General features: G+C 35.5%; 1 protein-coding gene across 5 annotated transcripts in view; it reads left to right on the top strand.

The window, feature by feature from the left end:
• Nucleotides 1-22,102, top strand: part of SSBP2 (single stranded DNA binding protein 2) — a 314,481-nt gene that overhangs the window by 280,730 nt on the left and 11,649 nt on the right. For all 5 annotated transcript variants that reach the window (XM_027545691.1, XM_027545690.1, XM_027545693.1 and 2 more), the window contains 6 exons: nucleotides 3,208-3,243; nucleotides 5,024-5,078; nucleotides 8,465-8,535; nucleotides 11,307-11,385; nucleotides 13,820-13,848; nucleotides 19,647-19,745. In XM_027545691.1, coding sequence (XP_027401492.1) covers nucleotides 3,208-3,243; nucleotides 5,024-5,078; nucleotides 8,465-8,535; nucleotides 11,307-11,385; nucleotides 13,820-13,848; nucleotides 19,647-19,745 — 369 coding nt within the window. The remainder of the gene's footprint in view (nucleotides 1-3,207; nucleotides 3,244-5,023; nucleotides 5,079-8,464; nucleotides 8,536-11,306; nucleotides 11,386-13,819; nucleotides 13,849-19,646; nucleotides 19,746-22,102) is intronic.

The following is a 22,102-nucleotide window of genomic DNA, read 5'->3' on the forward strand; positions in this document are numbered from 1 at the left end:
CCATCATCCACCCAGTCAGCATGTTGGAAACCTTGGAATTTCCTTAACTTCTCACCCAGTTTGTCCCCAAGCCCTGCAGAGTACATTTGCAAAGTCTGTCAAATTCTCTTATCCCTATTTATCTTAATCAGCATTGCCTAGAACTCTTTTTATCATCTCTTGCCTAGACTTTTTGCAATATTCTCCTAACTTGTATTCATGCTCCACGATGCCTGTAGAGTTATCTTACTAAAATACGTAAATTTGAACATGTCTCTCAAAACCTGCTGTTTCCAACAGCATAGATTTAGCCTGACCATGTAGCCTCATCACTTACCACAATCGCCTGTAAGTCCCACACTGCAACAACTGTAAAACTACATACCGTTTCCCTAATGAACTGTGAGTACTTTCACATTTGTTTATTAAATGCCGATCCTTCTCTTTGTCCTTGTAATGGACCCCCACTCTCTCTCCTATTCCCAGTTTCCCAGCTCAGATACATCTTCTGTACCCACAGAGTACTGCTTCTGTCATTGCTGTATTTGGTTTCTCAGACTAGGCTGACAGACACTGCTGTTATTTATGAGAGTTCAGATTCCGTAAAGTGCTAGGGATGAGAGCCCAAATGCTCCTCTTCTCTGAATGAGGGCAAGGACTACGAGGTAGAAAACAGTGAATACAAGAGCTTCACAGGGCAAAAATGGAAATAAACTGAACTGGAGGGGGTAACAAACTTTTTAAAGTAGTTTTAAATGTTTATTATATTTAATGGTGTTTGAAGAAACCATGAAGAGGGAGAAGTTGGTACTTGTGAGAATGAGATGTTCAAGAGGGGCTAACTTTGGAAATAAAGACTTCTTTTCCCCCTACCTGAGATGAATGGACGAAATTTTAAATCTATAAATAATGAAGTGTTTAGTTGAAGATGAAGGCATAGCAATAATTTCATGGCTTTGATGTATGACCAAAGGACAAAGTACTAACTCAGGATAGTCGAACCACCAGTAAAGGGCCAGTTCACAAAAGTCAATTGTTAAAAATTCAGGAACTTTGTCAGCTGATTGTTAAAATCATTGGTAGCTTGAAATCTGCCTTATAGGAATATTTACACAGCATAAATTGGCACATACTACAGATTTGGAGTTTTTCCCCCAAGTTTACAGCACACCTCTAGAATACTTCGGAGCTTCCATAACAGCTGAGCCAAAATGCTTCCAGCTGTTCGTGAAAACTAGGTTAAAGCTGGAGAACATGATCACGTGTTGGATCTTGTCAACCTTGTTTTGTTTTCCTTGCCAGGCACTCTCTACTATAAAACAGAAAAGTTGGCTAGAGGATGATCAAAAAAGAGTTGGGAATTAACAAAGTAGACTTCAGGATAATGAATTTAAGATATGAGAGAGAGAAAGAAAATGCTGGAATTGTGATGGGATAAGATTCTGGTTGGAATATAGAGTGTTGTTTGTGAGTGTCATGAAGAACAAGAAAGATGTCAGTCAGGAAAGTTGTTTAGATCTTAGATCTCTGTGCAAAACTTTTAGGATGTAGTCATGCTCATATATGGAAAAAAACTGGGCTTGGGGGAGGGGCACGGGGAGGGTATTTCTGTAAAGTAAAGGCAGTGAGTGTGTTCCTAACATCTAAAGAGTGGTTTTTTTGATCGCTAAGTCATGTCTGACTCTTTTGTGACTCCATGGACTGTAGCCCACCAGTCTCCCATGGACAAATGGAATTCTCAAGGCAAGAGTATTGGAATTGTTAGATCATATCTTGAAGTTGCTTAAGGATGATAGTAGGCAATAGAGACAGAAAGAACATGAGCCTGGTGTTTAAGTTATAAGGAGATGAAAACTGGAGCCGGCAGATAAGTTGGTGATTTGGAGACAGCAGGGACACGTATTTAAAATAAATAGCAGAGGATGGATGATTGATCATGAACTGCAAAAGACCCAAGAGAGCAAAGCTGTATTCATTCACCCAGTCAAGTAAATGTACAGTGCCATAGCGATCCTGATACTCACAGACACAATCACCACCACTAACAATACTGAGCACTCAGTAACGGCCGTGTGCGGTGCTGAGTTACACAGAAAGTGGCCCAAGCAGAGGCTCAGACGCCTGTGGTCTGGGCTTAAAGCCAAACAAGGGCATCAAACAATGAGGAGAGTTTTCAAATAACTGAATGTTAAAATCATTAGAAAAAGTATAGCTTTGTTGTCTTTCTGCTTTATGATTTCATATTATTTTTATGTTTAATTAGAAGGAAGGTATTGATGTAGAGGGAGCATTTAGGTACAGACACTATAATCTTTTCACCATTCTTAAGGTCCTATTTTAGCCCTGGCTGTCTTACTCCAAGACGATAGTAATTTACTGGCTTTTTTCAGAATAAGGCAAAAATATCTCTTCTAGATGTGAAGATGAAAGATGTAAGCTAGTGAGCTTGTGTGAAAAAAAGAATATTTGGATCAACTTCTCTATTAATATCCACACTTAAGGAGTTATTTTTAAATATATGTTTTCCAGTTTTCATTTCTTAAATTTTCATAGCAATGTCATATTAATACCTTGTAATCTCTAGAAAAGAGCTTGGTTAAGAGCTTGATTTGAAGGGAATGAGGGAATATGTTACCCATATTTGATCCCCACAAATTAGTAGTCCTCGGAGACTTAAATTAGCAAAATATTTTGCATTCATTATATTGTTTTCTAGAAGCTAGTTAGAAAGGAAAAGGGGAAACAGGTTTATATGTCAAGTATTGACCCATACTGCATGAATATAGTAGCCTGAAACCTGTCTCTAAAAAAATAATGTATCCCAGATGCACATAAATTAGAAATGGCATCTGTAAAATCTACTAATTTGAAAAATTCTGGTTTCTGGTTTTTACCTGCACAAATATATATCTTTCTAATAATAGAATACATGTCACTAGTATCAAGCAGTGAGTATAACTGCCCTGAAAGCAATATAACTTGAAACTGTAATTCTGTCTAAATTCTTCTTGACTAATATCCTTTCCCTTTTTTAATAAATTCAAGATAGGTCTGCATTTTATTCAGTTTTCTAGCACTCAGACATATATAAATGCCTTTATCCTTTATTATCCTTTGTGATAAATTTTAAAACTTGATAAAAGTTAGAAAATAGATTCATTTTAGGTCAGTCTCCTTACTTCCACATGAATCAGAATATGTCTATTTTTCGTCCTGTTCATGTTCCAGATACCATACTCCTCAGCGTCTCCTGGGAATTATGTAGTAAGTACATTTGGGTTTGTTTGCTCATAAGAATTGATGTTACGTTTTATTTGGGCAATGAAATAGTTGTCCAGATGTTAAAAGAGCCCCTGTGTATTGGCCAAGAAGTGAACATCTGATTTGTATTGAGTTGTTTCGTCTGCCAACCGCAGTACATATGTTGATGTTCATTAGTGAAACAGTTATCAATCTGGCCAAAATTGCCCTGAGTACTGTGTTTTACTTCAGCATATGTTTCTGTAAGCCAGTACAATACCCTGTCCAATCATGAAGAAGCACCCCCAGTTACACAGTGATATGCTTGAATTTGTAGTTCTTCATAATCTACACCCCCGCACCACCCCATTGCCATACACAGAGTCTAAGAAGACAGTAAACTTTCTCCCAATCACAAAGAGAATCCGATAGCAGAATGATGACTGATAATTTGGGAGAGGGGTGTTAATTTTCACTGTTAGAAATCGAGAGCACTTATCATTTTGTACATGTTAATAATGTCCAATGATTTATATTTGTCGATTCAGCGGGTTTTACATGATCTCTTGAACTTACAAATGACCTTTTAACCATCATCACATTAGAATCCATGCTGTGTCTAAAGGCCATCACAGAACATAGTTTGTTATACTGTTTAGCAGAGAAGCAGGAATAAATGGTAAAACCGAAAATCTTTCCCAAGGAGATATTCATAGGCGGTGGTTAACCAGAGTAGGAAAAGAGAGTCCTTTGGAAGATCAGTATCAATTGATCAGTTTTACTTTCCATGGAGACAGTGTTCTATGAGCACAGCGGAAAACACAGATGGTTTTGGACCTGCGGACTTAGTGCTCAGAATTCCCTTAAGCTGTACAAACTAAGAAAGTAACTTTTTTCATGTTCTCCATGAAACCAAAATGAAAGTTAAAAAGTTTGGGTACAACCTATTTTTTCTTAAAGTCAATTAAAAATACGCTTCATATATAGTCTTATGAAATTGTAAATTTGACATATTTAAAAGTAAATTTAAGCTGTTTAGTAAATAGCAATACATGTATTATTTGGAATAATTAGTGGACTATGTCTGTGTACTCAGAATGAAACAAAAACCTCGCTGTTTAAAAGTTAATTTGACTATGTCCCTCTGAAAATTCTCAAACTCATTGCCTGAATTATCCATTTTGGTTGTGTGAAATAACTGAATTAACTTTAGAGTCACCTAACATCCCTTTCAAACTGATTGTACCTACAGCCTTAGGAGCCCTCACATTAGTCAGCATCACCTCTTCTAATTGATGCGATGGCTGAAGGTGCAGTGCATTAGAGATGTTGTGGTTGAGACTGAAAGAAGAAATAGCATCAATATATTTTTAAAGCATATGAATATCTTTTGGTTTTCAAATGCCTATAAAAACCAATGATACAAAATACAAGAAAATTACAGAAAACTAAATCATAAATACAAATACACATGAATTATTTCTATTTTATGGATTTGTAAAGGCCCTCTTAAATCGTTTCTCCTTAACCTCATTATACCTGATGTGATTAAGTCATGAATTATAAATCAGTGTTATAGGCTCCCTGTTTTGAGAAACTTGTCAAAACAATCTCAGTATATTTAAGCTAAATTATATTTTGCATAACAGTGAAATGATTGTGCATTCAAAGAAAGTAAATTATGGAGAAAATATATTGCCTCTGCTGTTTTCAAATTGGATTGTGATAAAGTCTAACTTCTGTTTTTCCTTATCTTATTAAATGCAATGCCTTATTTTCACTGACATTTTGTGTACTTATTTAGGGTCCTCCTGGAGGTGGAGGGCCACCAGGAACACCTATCATGCCTAGTCCAGCAGGTACTGTAATTGAATGAGCCACATGGGTATTTCTCAGAGTAAAATAATAGAGTACAGAAACTGTTATGAGGGAAAGTTAGTAGTATCCTTTATCTTATTGGCGGTTTCATAAGTTGAGTAGAGGTAGCAAGCAGAAGGAAATAGTGCTCTTCAGTAACTATTTTCCGATTACTTTAAGCATTTAGAACACTTCTGTTGTGTAGGTAACGGATTTAACCAGAATGAAAACTGTTGATCTCTATGAATTGCCCAATAATTTTATCTGACTAGAAATTTGCTTGAAACTGTGGAAAAGATCCAAATCTCACAGCCTGAGAAAATTTCTGCCCAAGTAACACATGACATACACGGACCCACTATGTTTAATACAGCAAATCTGACTCATTGTCTCTAGCGTCTAAAATAGATGTGGATGTGCTATCAGCATCATTTATCCTGCACGTCTATAGGTATTTATTAGTTAGCTAATCCGCTATGTAATGGGGGAAGTTTTTTAATCTTTTAAACTAAAATACTGCAGTATTCCTGGAATCATGTAATATGATTATTTTAAATGCCTCTCTCCTTTGAGACTTAAATACAAACTAGTGAATGTATTGTGTCTTGAGGCCTCTAGTGATATTAATAGTACACCCCTCTTAGAAGTGCCTGGCAGCATGTAGCAAGAGCCATGAACAAGTTCACACCATTTGACTCCATAATCCTACTACTATAAATCATTTGAGGTATAGCCCAAGAATCATGTACAGTGATGCTCACCTGATATAGCCAGCAGTAGACTAGAAACAACTTTCATGCCTAATCCAATTTTAGTGATATTTTTAAATTTTTATGTTTTATGGACTAAAACTTTAGCCATTAAGATTACTGTCAAAAAACTTTTAATGACACAGAGAAATGTTCATGATTTAATGCAATGTGATCACAATATTATTTTTAAATATATTACACAACTTCTGGGTAATGAAATATGTGGGAAAATTTTATAATTAGAAAATAATTTTTATTATGTTGCACTCAAATTCATATCTTATGAATTTGTTGAAATCTAAGATATATAGAAGTTTGAAATTAAGTATCATTAATCATACCAATAAGTATTTTTAAGTTTTGAAACCTTAATTTAGAAAAAGCAGAAATTTGATTGGTTCAGAATTTTACTTTGGTTCACTAACTCTTTGGAATGAATCACAAATATTTCATAGATCTCTGTCCTCAGAACATCTTCAGTGAAGTGAAACAGAATTCATTGAAGATAGAATTATATGAATTGAACATCTTGCCCACATTTGCATTCCTTTTGGTGAAGTTAGGGTTTAATTTATGAAGGTAGCATATGATTAACAAATATTTCACTTGCAGTACTTAAAGAAAATTTTTGGAGTGACACTAAACTCTGCAGGCGATAAATAATCTGATCAATTCTTCCTTTCAAGCCAAAAATTGCCACCAGTATTGCTGGCTTTTCTGCATGCTCTTTTATGTACTCATTCTTTATCAGTCAGTCCTCTAATATGAAGGCAGTATGCCTCAGCCTCCAAAAAATAGGTGCCAGAGTATCTATAGTTTTTTGGTATATAAATCAGACATTTTCTAAAAAATACCAAACTTATTCCCTCAATGTTTTTTCATTTTCAGATGAAATTCTTTTGATTAGTCTTAAAAGCAATGAATTTTCTTTCTGCATATTTTAAAATATACAGCCCATTTTCCTTTCAAGTTAATTACTAGAATTAGTAAGACTAATAAAGGTGAAAAGCCATTAAGTTTTCCTATGTTTAAAAAACAAACCCAGCTTTTCTGAAAGATAAGTTTTTATGGGATAGCATTTATGTCATGAGTTGAATCTAAGTTAGCAGGTATTTATTGTCTGTAGTATACAATATGAGTAAGACATGGCCCCTTTCCTCCTCTCAGAGAACTTATAACCTAGTTTGAAGCTGGAGGGAAGAATAAGACAAAATATTAACTATAATGCAAAGCATGCACTCACACACTTTTAAGTATCAGGGGAAGTTAAAACTTCTTGGAAGAAAAAAAAAAAAAAAAAAAAAACTTCTTGGAAGAGGTCTCATCGGCAGTAGGCCTTGAAGACAGAGAGTGTCATCTCAGTAAGTGGAGACTGGGTAGCGAAGACACTTGAAGGAAAAAGAACAAAAATAAGGTGATGGAAAAGGATGCACATATGCAGGAAGGAAAAAGTAGCCTGAGTTGACAAGCGTGTAGTATACATAAAAATGTAAAAATACTTCAGGCCACAAAAGTAGATTAGAAGCTTACTTAGTATAAACAGAGGTCAGCCAGAGGTAGGCATTTCAACTTTCTTAATAATATGATTTGTTAATCTAGATGTTAAAAATAATACTTAGGATTATGGATCACTGTTTATAAACAAAGGATAAATGGCATCTTACTCTAAAATAATAAATTAATGTGTAATAATCACAAAATAAGAGGAAAAGTAATTGCCCATTTCTCACTCTACAATTATTGCCATAAGAAAGCAAATGATTTTTATCTTCTGCCTTAAATCAGTGTAAAACAACTTTTTCAAAGTAGAGGCCTACAATGTTTTATTTAAGAGAATTATATAATTGTGGGAAAATAGAAAAACATTTTATAACTAATAGTTTCTAAATATAAAATATTAAGCCTTTCACTTTAGGCTATACATTAGAAACACCTATACTCAGATAATTAATTAGGACTAGTAATAGACATGAAATGTAATATGTTACATGTATTTATATGGATATACACTACAGTTATTTTTATTATAATTAATCAAAAATAAAATGACTGAAAAAAATTTTATTGGAAGTTGTACTAATGAAAGCTGGCTTTTACATCAAGCAAGAGAATTTTAATTCCCATTGTATCATCTTGTTCTAATCTCTTTCTTTGGGAAGTAAGCCAGGATATTCCACCAGCTTTTATTATTAGCTAAATAAATTTTTTAAATTGGTATATTAAGAAACCTTAATAAATAATAACTAAAAATTTACTAAATCTGAATTTTAAGAGATTTTTGTTATAGGTATTCATGTAAATTGCTTAGAGAAGTCAAAAGGTTTTCATGTTGTTTTTAAAGAAGGAAAAGTTTACTATAATTTTTTAGACTTTTAAAGTGATATTCCTTTTGACCTGGACTATTCAAGTGATTATTCCTAATATATTAAGTAAATATTCCTAATTTATGACCTCAGAATAATTTCTGGGTCAGAAAATGACTTACAGATACTTGTTTCTGAACATCAATAATGACTATTTCAAGTGGTACAGCTATTAATATACATAGGTGTCCAGATCATCTTTGATTATTATTTTGTGATGACTTGGGCATAAATTATAATGAAAGATATTAATTCAATAATATTTTGTTTCAGATTCAACCAACTCTGGAGACAACATGTATACTTTAATGAATGCAGTACCTCCAGGACCTAACAGGCCTAATGTAACTATGCCTTTTTTAAAAATTTTTGGAATGTATTTGAAGACTCAAGTCTCTAAGTACATTTCTTTTCCTTGATACTGGCTTTGTATTTTATTATCCAGGACCTTACTGGATATCAAAATATATGTTCTGGGTTGGAAAAAAACATTATATATAACATACATAACAATAGATTTAATATTAGTATAATGTAAATGTAAAGTGGAACTTAATTATAAAATGTTGGTATGTGGCCTTATCTCAAATATCTAATAATTTATATTGACTATTTGAAGGTGACAGGTAGTGTGTAAGCGTTTATGATCACCTCATTTTGCACATCATTAATTTATTCAGGTGGTTGTGCTTTTTTCCTGATAAACTCAAAACTAAAATAGGAAGTTGAATATGCTTGTTTTTCTTTAAATTTTTGAAATCTGGAGTTTAAATATAGAACTGAAGCAGTTATACAGAAAGAATTTGGGCATTTTTAATAAGGCATATGGTTGTGATTTTTCTACAAATGCTTACAGAAAAATGGTACTGCTCTATGAAACCTACATGTTAACAAAATATATTTATAACAATACAGTTAATATATATATATGAATAAAAGGTAGCTCAAATTAAAGAAAAGTAAAAACATGTATCAAGAATTCCCCAAAGTATACCAAAAACTGGGGATGAAATATTATAACTGAGCTTCCTATCAGTGAGGCCAACAAAGGGAATCTTGAAGCCACTGGTGGGGTATGTGGCTAGTCCAAACTGAGGTGTTCTGCAAGTATGAAACACACCCTGGATTCTGAGGACTTATACAAAAAAAATATCTCATTAAAATTTTGTATTGACTATTTTGAAATGGTAATTTTGATTACATAACTAAATAAAACTATTAAAATTAACTTTACCTGTTTCTTTTTACTTTTTAAAGATGGCTGCTACTAAATCCAAATTTACTTACGTAGTTCACACTTGAACTTTACATATTTTATTTCTATTAAGCAGCACTGCCTTCAGTTACCAGTATTCCCTTTATATAATCAAATAGATTCTTTTTCAGGGAAAAAAAAAAGTTTCCTGTCAATAATGTCTAAAAGGTGTTTTCACAGAGATTTTAAAAACATTGAATACAATCATGAACAATGTTCATTTTAGAAATGCAGCACAAATATAGAAAAGCACTTCATACCGCAATTTCATATCTTAAAACTTGATATTTGAAAGGGAAGGAATAAGGGAGGAAACCAAGAGCATATGGTACTGAAGACATTTCTGCAGGCAGCTGAACTGATATCACCCAAGTGTGTTCCATTCTGGTTCTCTCACGTGGTTCAAAGATAAGAGATTCAAAAGAAGTAGACGATGAGCATGTCATTCTTTCAAATATCATTTATTTGAGCCATGGGTAGTAAAAGCCAGTGCCTGTTGAGGGCTCGGACTGCAGTGTTCTGTGCTTGAATTACCATACCTACAGTCAGAGTTGCTTAAAGCACAGTGATGGCCAGATAAAGGGACCAAACCAAGGAGGAGCACAGGCTGTTAGCTTCACTGCCACCAGTTTCTCAGCCCAGATCTAAACTATGCTTTGGGGGGCGGGGAAAAAAAGGTTGAAAAACAGAAGTTCAAAGTTAATTTCTCTGACCTCTCAGTAGAGGCATACATATTCCAAGTTGTTACTGGAAAATAACAATCCATACTTTTAGGCAACAGAATTGGCATCACCCTGGGAAGATGTATAAGCATATGATACGGGTGAGCTCGGTGATGGAAAGCCATGTTATTTCCACACAGAGTCGGTGATACACAGCATGTCTGCTGAGGCAGTTTTTTCCCCTAAAGCCTCCTTGATGAGTAACCATCACCACCCCATCTATAGGCACACATCTATAGACATACATACACCACACACATACATGCATTCAACATTCTCCACCATACAACATGGAAGAAATTATTTGGGCATGAGAAATTTTAAGAACAAGTGTTTTCAGTATCTTAACTGTAAATATAAAGTGACTATAGATAGCCTATCTTCAAAGTGGAGTCTGAGCTTCCTCCCAAGTATTCCAGGGAGTTGAGGCAAAGACTGAGCAGCGGGTCATGGACTTTTCCACCACCTAGTCTACCACAGCACATCTTGTGTTGTACTAGACTCCAGATGTAAGGTTTCACTTGGAAATAAAGTAACACTACTGTAAAAAAAAATGTGAAATATAACTGCTTTTGAATGTCTAATTGTCATTAGACTGACGTGGTTGAGATTGCCAAGACGACTTAGGTGTATTCAGCTATCCCCAAGGCACTAAATGTACTTAACCTGCAAGATGACATTATTTATTATGTCCATTTGAACAATGAGAGATTGTCTGCTATGAAAAATGTATAATGTTCAGTTGTTCTTATTAATAAGCCAATACTTTTAACAGCTTCTTAAGAATTACCTCTGGTTTATAATAGCAAAATTTGTCAACAGCATAGGAGAGAGTACTTCTCTTCTCACTTGCACTGAAATATATGTGCTTTCTGGTTAAGGATATCTTAAGGAAAAGTTGGATATGGATAAGGATTAGCTTGAAGATCCAGAACATAGAGAAGATGAAATAAGGGAAATAGCAGTGCAGATAGAGATTCTAGAAAGCTGGGGGAAAATCTAGGAAAATAATCTCTATAACTTGTAAATGAAAATAAGTTGTAGGAGTATATTACAGTGTTGAAGATAGATATTGTGACATTGAGATAAACAACTGTTTTCAATATGATCACAGTCATTTTTTCCATTTTTTAAATAGTTTCCAATGGGCCCTGGGTCAGATGGCCCTATGGGTGGATTAGGAGGAATGGAGTCACATCACATGAATGGCTCTTTAGGTAAGGATATTAAATCTGATGTTCAGAAATGAATTCAAAACAAAACCTTAATTTGACATACCATGATTTACAAAGTTCTTCTGTGTATAGGAGCTCGTTTTGAAATGCTTCAGCTTTTACCTACACCTGATAGTTCAATCCATAGGATATTTGCTATGATTACTGGAGAACATTTGAAAACTCAGATGTGTGAGAATTGTTCTATCCAAGCTCATATTCACAGGTATTTCCTTTAACCTATGAAAATCTGAGTGCTTATAATAAAAAGAGACGCTGCAGCTTTGGGCACCTGGAGGACTGTGAAGTCCTCCCAATGGGCCTTTGGTATCTCCCAAGGTCTACAGACATAGTCTCAGAGAACTTCAGTGCTCTGCAAGAATTTCTTGATTTTGTTTCTCCTTTTTAATGTTTGTCTCTTTTTAAAAAGTAAAACTGGTTATCATATTGTGGATAAACTGATTCTCTTAAGAAAAAACACTGCCCATACTGTCTGTATTCATAATAAAGCTGATTTCAAGTAGTGCAAATAATGGTTGAAAACATACTTCATAAATGATGTTTTCTTACCAAATGAAGCCAGCTACCTGCAAGGTGAGCAAAAAGTTCACAACAGTTAGAAACAAGTGGTAAAAAATTGATGTGGTCACACAGCACACTGTATATGTAGGCAGACCAAACACAAAAATAAAGGAAAAATGTTTATTTTATATCTGTATGTTTATCATCATCATATATCATAAACTATTTTAAAAGTTGACAGTGGGGTTGGAGTTTGTGCTAATTTTTTTCCTCTGAAAAAGAACCATCTTTTACCTAAGTTGGAGAAACCATGCCCATGAGTAACTCAGGTTTACACAGATTTCACAACCCCACCCTAGGTCCCCTTATGGCTCAGCTGGTAAAGAATCCACGTGCAGTATGGGAGACCTGGGTTTGATCCCTGGGTTGGGAAGATGCCCTGGAGAAGGGAAAAGCTACCTACTCCAGTATTCTACCCTGGAGAATCCCATGGACTGTATAGTCCATGGGGTTGCAAAGAGTCGGACATGACTGAACACCTTTAACTTTCACCCTAGGCCAGGAAATACCATCCTCTTATATTCTGAAAAACTATGTAACTCCAGTAATCAAGAAATTACACTTTGATAGACTTTTTTTTTTACTTTTAAGGATATATACTTATTTTTCTAGGTTTTGAAATATTAATTTGTACAGTCCCATCACGGTGTTTACTAGTCATGTGTGACTGATTTTAAATTAAACGCAAAATTCAGTTCCTCCGTCGCACTGCTACATATCAAGTGCATGTAGTCACATTTGCTGATGGCTGTCATGACAGACAGCACAAAGAAACGTTCCAGCATCACACAAAACTCTACTGGACAGCACCATTCTAGAATTTTACCTTCTAATTGATTGCAAAATAATTAACCTTCCAGTCTTTTCACTGTAATATCATTCCTAAAAAGATAGCATTTGGTCATAGAAGATTCTCAGTTATATTACTCACTGGAATAGAATTTTCAGAATAGTTTCACATTTACTTGTTATCTATCATGAATATTACTATATATTTTACATAATTACATATACATTTAGTATTTAACAGCTTATTATGCTTGTTTATAACTTAATCATGTTAATAGGCTCTCATTTTATGACTGTCTATTGAATGCTGTGCTATTAAAATATAATATTTTTATACCAGGATAATTATGTAAATAGTTGAAAATAAAGCTAAAACTGTGGCAAGGATTTGATTATTTTTGTTACCTAAGTTGTGATTCCATTTCTTAGGTACAAAAATAAATTAGTATTGATGGTCCATTTTTCCTAAGAATTAAAATAAAACTACAACATTATATTTTGAAGACATTTTCACTTTTGATGGATTGCCACACTTACTGATTGCTGCCAAAATTTTAATAGTAAAAATGCTTCAATTTGGGTTATTATAGTGAAATGTGGTTCAGAATATTGTCAGGTCATGTTGCAAGTACCCATTCTACATTTTATCAGATTTATAGAACCATCATTTCAGAAAAGAGATCTCTCTCTTGCTATCTAGTTACATATCTATAAACATATACACATATGTATATTAGTATACACATGTTAAAATTTTGAATTGAGTAGGATATGTATGTCTGCTCTTTCGCTTTCAGGAATTTATGGTAGCAATAGTTATTTTTTTATACAAAAAAAGATGATTGGGAAGTAGTTACAATTTTTCTTTGAATTTGCCATCAGATGATACTTATTCACCACATAGTATAGAAAAAAGTAATTTTTTGAGATTCAAAAATCCAGGAGACATACATTGGAAAATACATACAGTATACCTGATTATTGCATTTGTTTATATTAAAGGAATATTTAATTTATAAATAGAATATTTACCTAATAAAGGCTTTTTTTCTCTATTTTGTTCTAGGCTCAGGAGATATGGACAGTATTTCCAAGGTGAGTATTGTATATTCTGTGATTTTAATCTGTATTTTATTCCACACAGAACTCTTATTAAGATTATGAGAGTAACATTATGAATTTTGTTCTTGAATAAGAGCTTGAAAGTAGAAGGCGAGATACAATTAAGTAAAAGTTTAAAATATTAATGTACATAATCTGTGGGAAAGGGTAAAATGAGTCTTTTAAGGTTTCAAAGCATGCTAAGATTCATTTACAGGATGTGATATACATGATTAACTGATACCCAGTGAATAACAATCAGTTTAATCGCATTATGATGTTGCACATTTGTAAAGCAAACTGACATCGTTTAGATAATCTTGAAAATGTAAAGGAGTCTAGAGCAACATGAAAAGAGGTAAATTTGAAAAAGTGATTATTATATGCATTAAGTATTACATTTTTACATCTCATTTGTCATTCAAACCCTTATCATGCATTGCTGATGTTCTTAATCATTATTATAGTTGCATAAAATACAGTAAGAAAGTAATTAGAGGGAAGTTATCTTAACAGAAGTAGGAAAGTTCCCCTTCTAATAGCACATGTCCATGTTTTTCCCCTGTCAATCATCTGAGTATCTAAAATTAATCCTTTGCTGAGATGCCTTATATTTTTTGAAGAATACCTAAATAGTTTTTAGGTCATGATGAATTTTAAAATAGTTCTCTGTGGGGCAAATATATATTTAGAATGGCTGATAAGAACTAATTATTAACTACCACTAGAGTGACTCTCTCAGAAGTCTGCTTTATACCAATAAATACAGAAATTCATTAAAGGATGCCTTCATTTTTAATTCCACTTTGAATTTATATTCATGTATAATAAAGTAAAATTCCTGATGCCAAGAAAAGTAAAATGAAGTTGAGCTATGGATATTTCCAAATTAAGACTTCAAATTGAGAAAGAGAGAGAGAAGTTTAACTGGCATCCTGACATTATATCTGCATCGCTTGGGTGCTTGGCCTGAGAAGTTTGATATGCAGTTTGGATGTCTGTGTTTAGGAACCACTGGGAAGCTCTTTTTCTTTTCTAAAAATAGGTAAATATATACAATGGGCACTATCTTTCCTCTGGGAAATTATATTAGGTAAGCCTTCAAAAATACTGTTTTCAAAATAAGATTCATTGTATAATTCCATTAGAGACTTCTTTCTCGGAAGCACCTTTACAAACCAGATGACCATGATTATATTGGCTATCTTAGGTATCTGACAATTGATGTTGGCTGAATTGTGCTTTGTGGTCACAGTAAAATGTCTGAAGTTAAATTTGAGAAGCATATTCTAATATCTAAAGATAATTTATTTTACACAAAGGTGGGCATATCCAGTTTGCTTAAGGCCATCTTCCTAAAGCTTCCACTAACATAACCTTGTATACTACATAGATGTAAACAAAATTTTGCATGGGGAAGTACTTTGTAATTATAAAGCACTTTAAAAATTGTTAAGGGCCATAGTGACAAATGAAATACCATCTTCTAATCTACCTTCCTATCAGATCTGTTGCCATGCCGTCTATGCTTACTTTTCCATTCCTATTCCCAGAAACAAGTTTTTCCATCACACTGTGTCTACTGCTAGTAACATTCTCTTGCCTAATGATGTACTGTTTATTCTTGCAGCATTAACTGACCGCCCATTGTGTACTTTTGTGTACTGAATACTGCCTTGTACACTGTGGGAAAATACAAAAGACTTCTTTAAATACAAACATAATCTTCGCCCTCAAGTGGTTCATGTACTTAGGCAGGAATTCCTTCATTCAGTAAACATGAATGTGCCAAGGCATTAATCTGGACTATAAAAATCCAAAGTTAAACAAGATACAGTCTCTGCCCCCAAAAAGCTTAGTATAACTAAGGAGACCAAACAAATACAATAAGGAAAAACTTTTACAAAGGGAAGTTCAAATACATTTCAGTTGACCTAAGAATTATGCCCAAGTAATAAACTTGCCACTCAACAGTGTACTAGAAATGACTAATTGCATCCATCTTCAAATGGACTCCCAAGCATCTCATTTCTGGACTGCCCCACTGCTCATGCCAGGTTGCGGGCTCTAACCAGGCTGTCAGGGTGATGGCACCACGATTGTCTGTCCCATCTCCACTACACTAATGGTCACTTTATCTCTAATCAGCAGCATCAAACGTACCGTACACTCCCAATTTTTTCTTCCCTACTTCTTTCCACCCACTGCTTAATTTTTCAGTCTTTCACACTGAGCTATACAAGGTGTCACTAACTTCATTTTCCCTATCTTTCTCCTTTCCAACACATGTCCAGCTATCTCAAAAAGCTCTCCTCTCTTTTCTCTTATTTCCTGGGCTCTTTCCTTTTCATCCTATTCTTTTTCTAGTCATTCTTTGTGAATCGGAAGACGATCTTATTTTTTAATAAACACTACTGCTTATTTTTGTTCACAATCCTCTTGAGCCTCCAGTTGCATCTTCCTAATTCTCCAATTAAACCTGTATTTTTCTTTTTTTCTTTTTCTTTTTAATTAGAGGATAATTACTTTACAATAATGATTTCTGCCGTACCTCACATGAATCAGCCACAGGCATACACATGTCCCCTCCCTCTTAAACCTCTCTCCTACCTTCCTCCCAATCCCATCCCTCTAGGTTGTCAAGCATCAGTGTTACATTTTTAAATTTTCCTATTTTAAAAAGTTGTTTGACCAACATAACCATTTTTGTGCACTATAGTCTTGTCTTGTGGATGAAATCTACTGAGATAGTACACAAAACGGAGAAGGCAATGGCACCCCACTCCAGTGTTCTTGCCTGGAAAATCCCATGGATGGAGGAGCCTGGTAGGCTGCAGTCCATGGGGTTGCGAAGAGTTGGACACGACTGAGCGACTTCACTTTCACTTTTCACTTTCATGCATTGGAGAAGGAAATGGCAACCCACCCCAGTGTTCTTGCCTGGAGAATCCCAGGGACAGGGGAGCCTGGTGGGCTGCCGTCTATGGGGTCGCACAGAGTCGGACACGACTGAAGCGACTTAGCAGCAGCACACAAAAACAGAGCTGCAGTTACATGCAACGTATGCTCATTGCCACCGACCGTCATAACCTGCTCTGGGCTGGTGTCTGGAACCGTAACCTGCTCCCCCACCCTAACCTACAATGCCAGTACTGAGTATGTCTCTCCCTGTATCCTCCTCATGTCATCCAGGGACCATCAACAGCATTGTTGATGGTTTCCTTAAGACTCCCCAGTTAGCAACTTCTGTTGTTTTCACAACATTTCACAGCATTTACCTCAGATTTTTTTTTTAATGTCCTATATCATTTCACAATTTTCAGATATACCCAATGACCTAGATAGGAACAAGTTTCAGAGATCTGATATGTAGTTCAGTTATGTACAAGGCTGTGTCCTTCTAACTTCCGTCTCAGTGTTCTTACGTACACCACTCCCTGCTCATAAAACAGCTTAATGCTGGGTCACCACGCTGTGAAAAGACTGCAGGGAAAACAACACCGTGAAGTGTTTTATAAGTATTTAAATATTAATGTACTGTTACTTTTAAACTTCAAATATTTTTTTAAATTAACACTTCGAATCAGGAATCAATATGAATGTAGCCAGACTTTGAGAGTTTTAAATCAAGAAATGTTATCACTTATATGTAGAATCTAAAAAAAGGTACAAATGAACTTATCGACAAAGCAGAAATAGAGTGACAGATGTAGAAAAGAAGCTTATGGCTACCAGGGGGTAAGCGGGGGCAGGGATAAATTGAGAGATTGGGATTGACATATACACAGCACTCTATATAAAATAAAGAACTAATATGGACCTACCGTGTAGCACAGGGCACTCCACTCAGTACTGTGTAACGGCCTGTATGAGAAGAGAATCTTAGGGAAAAAAAAGCATGGGTGTATGCATTTGTATAACTTACTCACTTTGGTATACACTTGAAACACAACATTGTAAATCAACTATAAACAATTTAAAAAAATGTTTAAATATAAAATGAAAAAATTTTTAAAGGACTGATAGATGGCAGAAGTGCAACAGAGTCTGGGAGCAGCCCAGCTTAGTCAGAGATGCTGTTCCTCTCAGGGTATCTTGCACGCTTCTGACTGGGGGTCCGAATATTACACGAGGATGGAGAGGGCTTATTTCATCTATTTTTTTTGAATACGTCAAAGTATACAGCTCAGATACCCTTATAGAGGTACATTAGATTATTTTTTACTCCCAAGATTACAGTTTGTCCATGAAATGACAAGTCTGTCTGGATCAAAAAGACTGCTAGACTTGGGGTAAATCCTACAATATTTTTAAAAATAAATTTTCCCTTTTTTGAACTAAGTCAATATTATCGTTCCTAATTTTAAAACAGTTGATTAATAATTTATTTTAGTGAATTGTAGCTTAAGTAATTGCACCTCAATTTTACTTAATTTTTTTTTCCAGGAAATCAAGTTATCCCTGTACATTTCAAAGTTCAGTTATTTTATACTTAGGAAACTCACATTTTCATAGGAAAAACAATTGTCAAAAAAATAGAACCCTCTTTATGCCATGCAGTGGTTCCTGGGCCCTTGGGGTTCACTGGCTAACAGAGCTCCTATGGACTTCAGAGAATCCATGTTCTCAGATCCTCCCTCTGAGGTGCAGAGCACGACAAGACACGAGCTGTATTTCCACCAGCTCATCTACCTGTTTCTGCTTTACACTATAACCGTATTTTTTAAAAGCCTATATTCTTCTGGGAATAACTCATTCATGAAATTTTCATTTGTATGACGTAAGTCAGAATCCTCAGAAATTTTCTTTGAAAAAAAAAAAAAATCTAAAAACTTATTCAGAAACAGAATATAAATGGCAGTGACTCAGGAAAAGACTCCAAAGCCTGGCTTCCAGTTGAAATAACAAGTGCGAGTTTTCACCCTCGCAGTTTATTTTTGCAAGAGTCCCTCTGTCACAGCTGCAGGCCTATGTGCGCATGCTCCGTGCACTGCTGCCGCTCTGCATTCCCCATCGAGGTGGAGTGTCAGATGACCTCACGTGGCTAGAATCACACAGGAAAATTTAAATAGAGCACAAAGCAACATACTGCTAATTTAGTGTTTGACTGGATAGCTCCTATCAACCATTTTATCTTAAGAGTTTTGAATACATCTACTCAAATGGTTGGAAAGGATTCTAGATCACTCCACACATGAGCCTTTCCCTCTACAAGTACATACTGAATTCTCAAGTTCTAGGGTATTTATTCCTCTTCTTAACTATCGTTAACTATTTTCTTTTTTTCCTTATGGTTCATATAAAAATAATGGCTAAAATCGTGTTACTGATGTAAAATGCATGTAGAATTAAAGGGAAATGTTTATGAAAATAGAGACCTTTGAGTCTGCTTAGTAAAATCACCTGGGGAAGGCATTGTCCCATCCTTTCTAATCAGTGGGTAGCCCACGGTGTTCATCATGGGCCTCCTGGAAATGTTTCTTAAAATCTCCAGAGTCCTAGGAACTCCATAAACTGAAGGTGGGATTTTGAATAAATATTGATTCTGAGATTAACATGAAGAGTTATGGTGAGTTATTTGGGGTTTCTGTCTTTTAATTTTCATTTGGGAAAGTATATAGGTCCTGTCAAGGTACCAAGAATGAAATGGAATACATGGTAGAAGTTTGAGGTAGGAATTATATCTACTTTGTTCTTAGAGATGATGCTATAGATCCCATGTTTGAAACAGTACAATGTAAAAGGGAAATTAAAATCTTAAAAATGCTGTGTTTTCTAAATCTTGTTTACAGAATTCTCCCAATAATATGAGCCTGAGTAATCAGCCGGGCACTCCAAGGGATGATGGCGAAATGGGGGGAAATTTCTTAAATCCTTTTCAGAGTGAGAGTGTAAGTATTCCCTTGACTACATTATTATATCCAGATTTTATTTCTGAAGCTCTTCTTTAGAATAAATGCATAAAGCCATTATTATGATTATTTAGAGTTCAATAGGTTGATCTTTTAAGAGTTAGAAAATGTGAAATTTCTTTGAAAACATTAAAAAATGCACTTTCAACTCTGATTATACGTACATGGTTACAAAAATGAAAATTCTAATAGTTTTTCTACAGAAAACATACATTATGAAGGAATCTACTAGAAACAGGTTGCACGTGTGATCATTTTCCTCAGTCTTCACGTGACTGAAGCATCCTGGGTCACCGCAAAACCAAGTCTGTTCTCAGTGCTGCCCTTTGAGGCTCTGAAACTTATCTCTAAGATGCCTGTACTTCACACTCTAGACTTTCCTGCCCGATGTGTTAATGTGTTGTTTACATTTAACCTGAACTAGATACTCACATCATTTTTTGTGTGACTATAGTTTTAAACAAAGGCAGCGTTTCATGTCTACATAAAAATAGCAGCAGCTTCTGTCCGACTCTGTGCGACCCCATAGATGGCAGCCCACCAGGCTCCCCCGTCCCTGGGATTCTCCAGGCAAGAACACTGGAGTGGGTTGCCATTTCCTTCTCCAGTGCATGAAAATGAAAAGTGAAAGTGAAGTAGCTCAGGCGTGTCCGACTCTTAGCAGCCCCATGGACTGCGGCCCACCAGACTCCTCCATGGGATTTTCCAGGCAAGAGCACTGGAGTGGGGTGCCATTGCCTTCTCCAGACAGCAGCAGAGCAGCAATAAAATTCATTCCTTCATGTAACAGTTACTGAGCACTCGCCAAAGCAATATGCTAGGCACTGGAGAGACCAAAAGGGCAACGTGGCATCTTTCTCAAGGAATGATTACACTATACAGTAGTTAATTAACTGTGTTTTTTTCACACTAGAAATACCTATAGAATTTTTAAAAATACAATTTCCCAGAAGCCTCCCTAGACCCAGGGACTCAGGATTTCCAGGAGTAGGGCCCAGCATACTTCCAGGTGAAAAAGCTTCCTCAGCGATGCTGATCCACATTCTCTGCTAAGGATGCCTGAACTGGAATGAAGAACTTCAGAACCCAAGCTGGTTTCATGTTCACAGCATCAGTGCCTCCAGGACACGTGCTGCCATTATTAAAATCATGGAGGATCTGCCAAACCATAAACAGACTCAGAAGAGAAACCCTTCTGATCTCACCTTCATTTTGCCCTAATTCAACCTTTACCAGAGATCAGAATTTGAAGCAGTAGCTTGTAGCATGCCTAACTTTTACCCAGAATAGCTGCTTCCCAAAATGGAACCCAAGATTGAGTGTTCTGTGGATTCTTTTACTTCTTGGTATTGACCTAGCACCTCTACCTGGGACAAGACTTCCTGTAATTTTAGACTTGACTTCTGTTAAAACTAGACATAAGATTACACTGATTTTTAGTTTGGCTTTTATTTGCATGCTATATATGATTAGTGGGGACAAGAAAGGTATACATAAAATTTTGCATTAAAAAAAATCAAAAGATTAGCCCATCAGTGATGAGGAAACAGAAAAATGTGAGAAATTATGTAGTTTGTCATAACGCTTAGGGTTATAGGATTTTGTTTTTTTAGATCCTGGTTCTTTCAGTAGTTTGCTTCAAGACTATGGACAAATTAATTTTAATTAGTTACTATTCTCTTTATCTAATTAGAGACATTAATTTCATTTTATGTTAATTCTCCCAGTAACAAAATTTTATAATTCAGTGAGGTATATGATAATTAATTCAGTTCAATTAGACATGCGATGAGCCTGTAGTATGCAGAGCACTAGGTTAAGGACAAAGTATTCTGAAATAAACATAACACATCCCTAATCTCAAAGAATGCAATCTGATGGGGAAAATGTGTTCACACAACTAATTAAACCACGTGTCAGATTCACAAGTACTGTAATAGATAGAAACCATGTGTTTAAAGAGCACTGAGGAAATTTATCAGCTTTGTATTGGATAAGAAAACTTCTTTAAAGAGATCCCGTGTGACTTTAACTTTAGGGGCCGAGACGAGAGGAACTCTCCCCACTCTTCCTTCCCAGACCTTGTTGGTGACAGCTTGTTCGTCAGGGAGGGGCCAGCTTCATAGTGGGCATCAGAGTGCTTTTCGTGGTGATCAGAAAACCAGATAGAAAGGAAGTTTAAAATCTACTTTGTGTAAACACCAGCCTCGCCCTCTGGCCTCAAGTGGACTATGCACACACCAACCAGCACACCCCTTTGGGACTGTGTGCACAGCACAGAGAGCAGCTGAGTGGGGCTTCCCCCTCCCCTGGCCCGGCCTTGCTACCCTTGAAGC

The sequence above is a fragment of the Bos indicus x Bos taurus genome, chromosome 7 (assembly GCF_003369695.1).
Source record: "Bos indicus x Bos taurus breed Angus x Brahman F1 hybrid chromosome 7, Bos_hybrid_MaternalHap_v2.0, whole genome shotgun sequence".
In the NCBI taxonomy this organism is placed as follows: domain Eukaryota; kingdom Metazoa; phylum Chordata; class Mammalia; order Artiodactyla; family Bovidae; genus Bos; species Bos indicus x Bos taurus.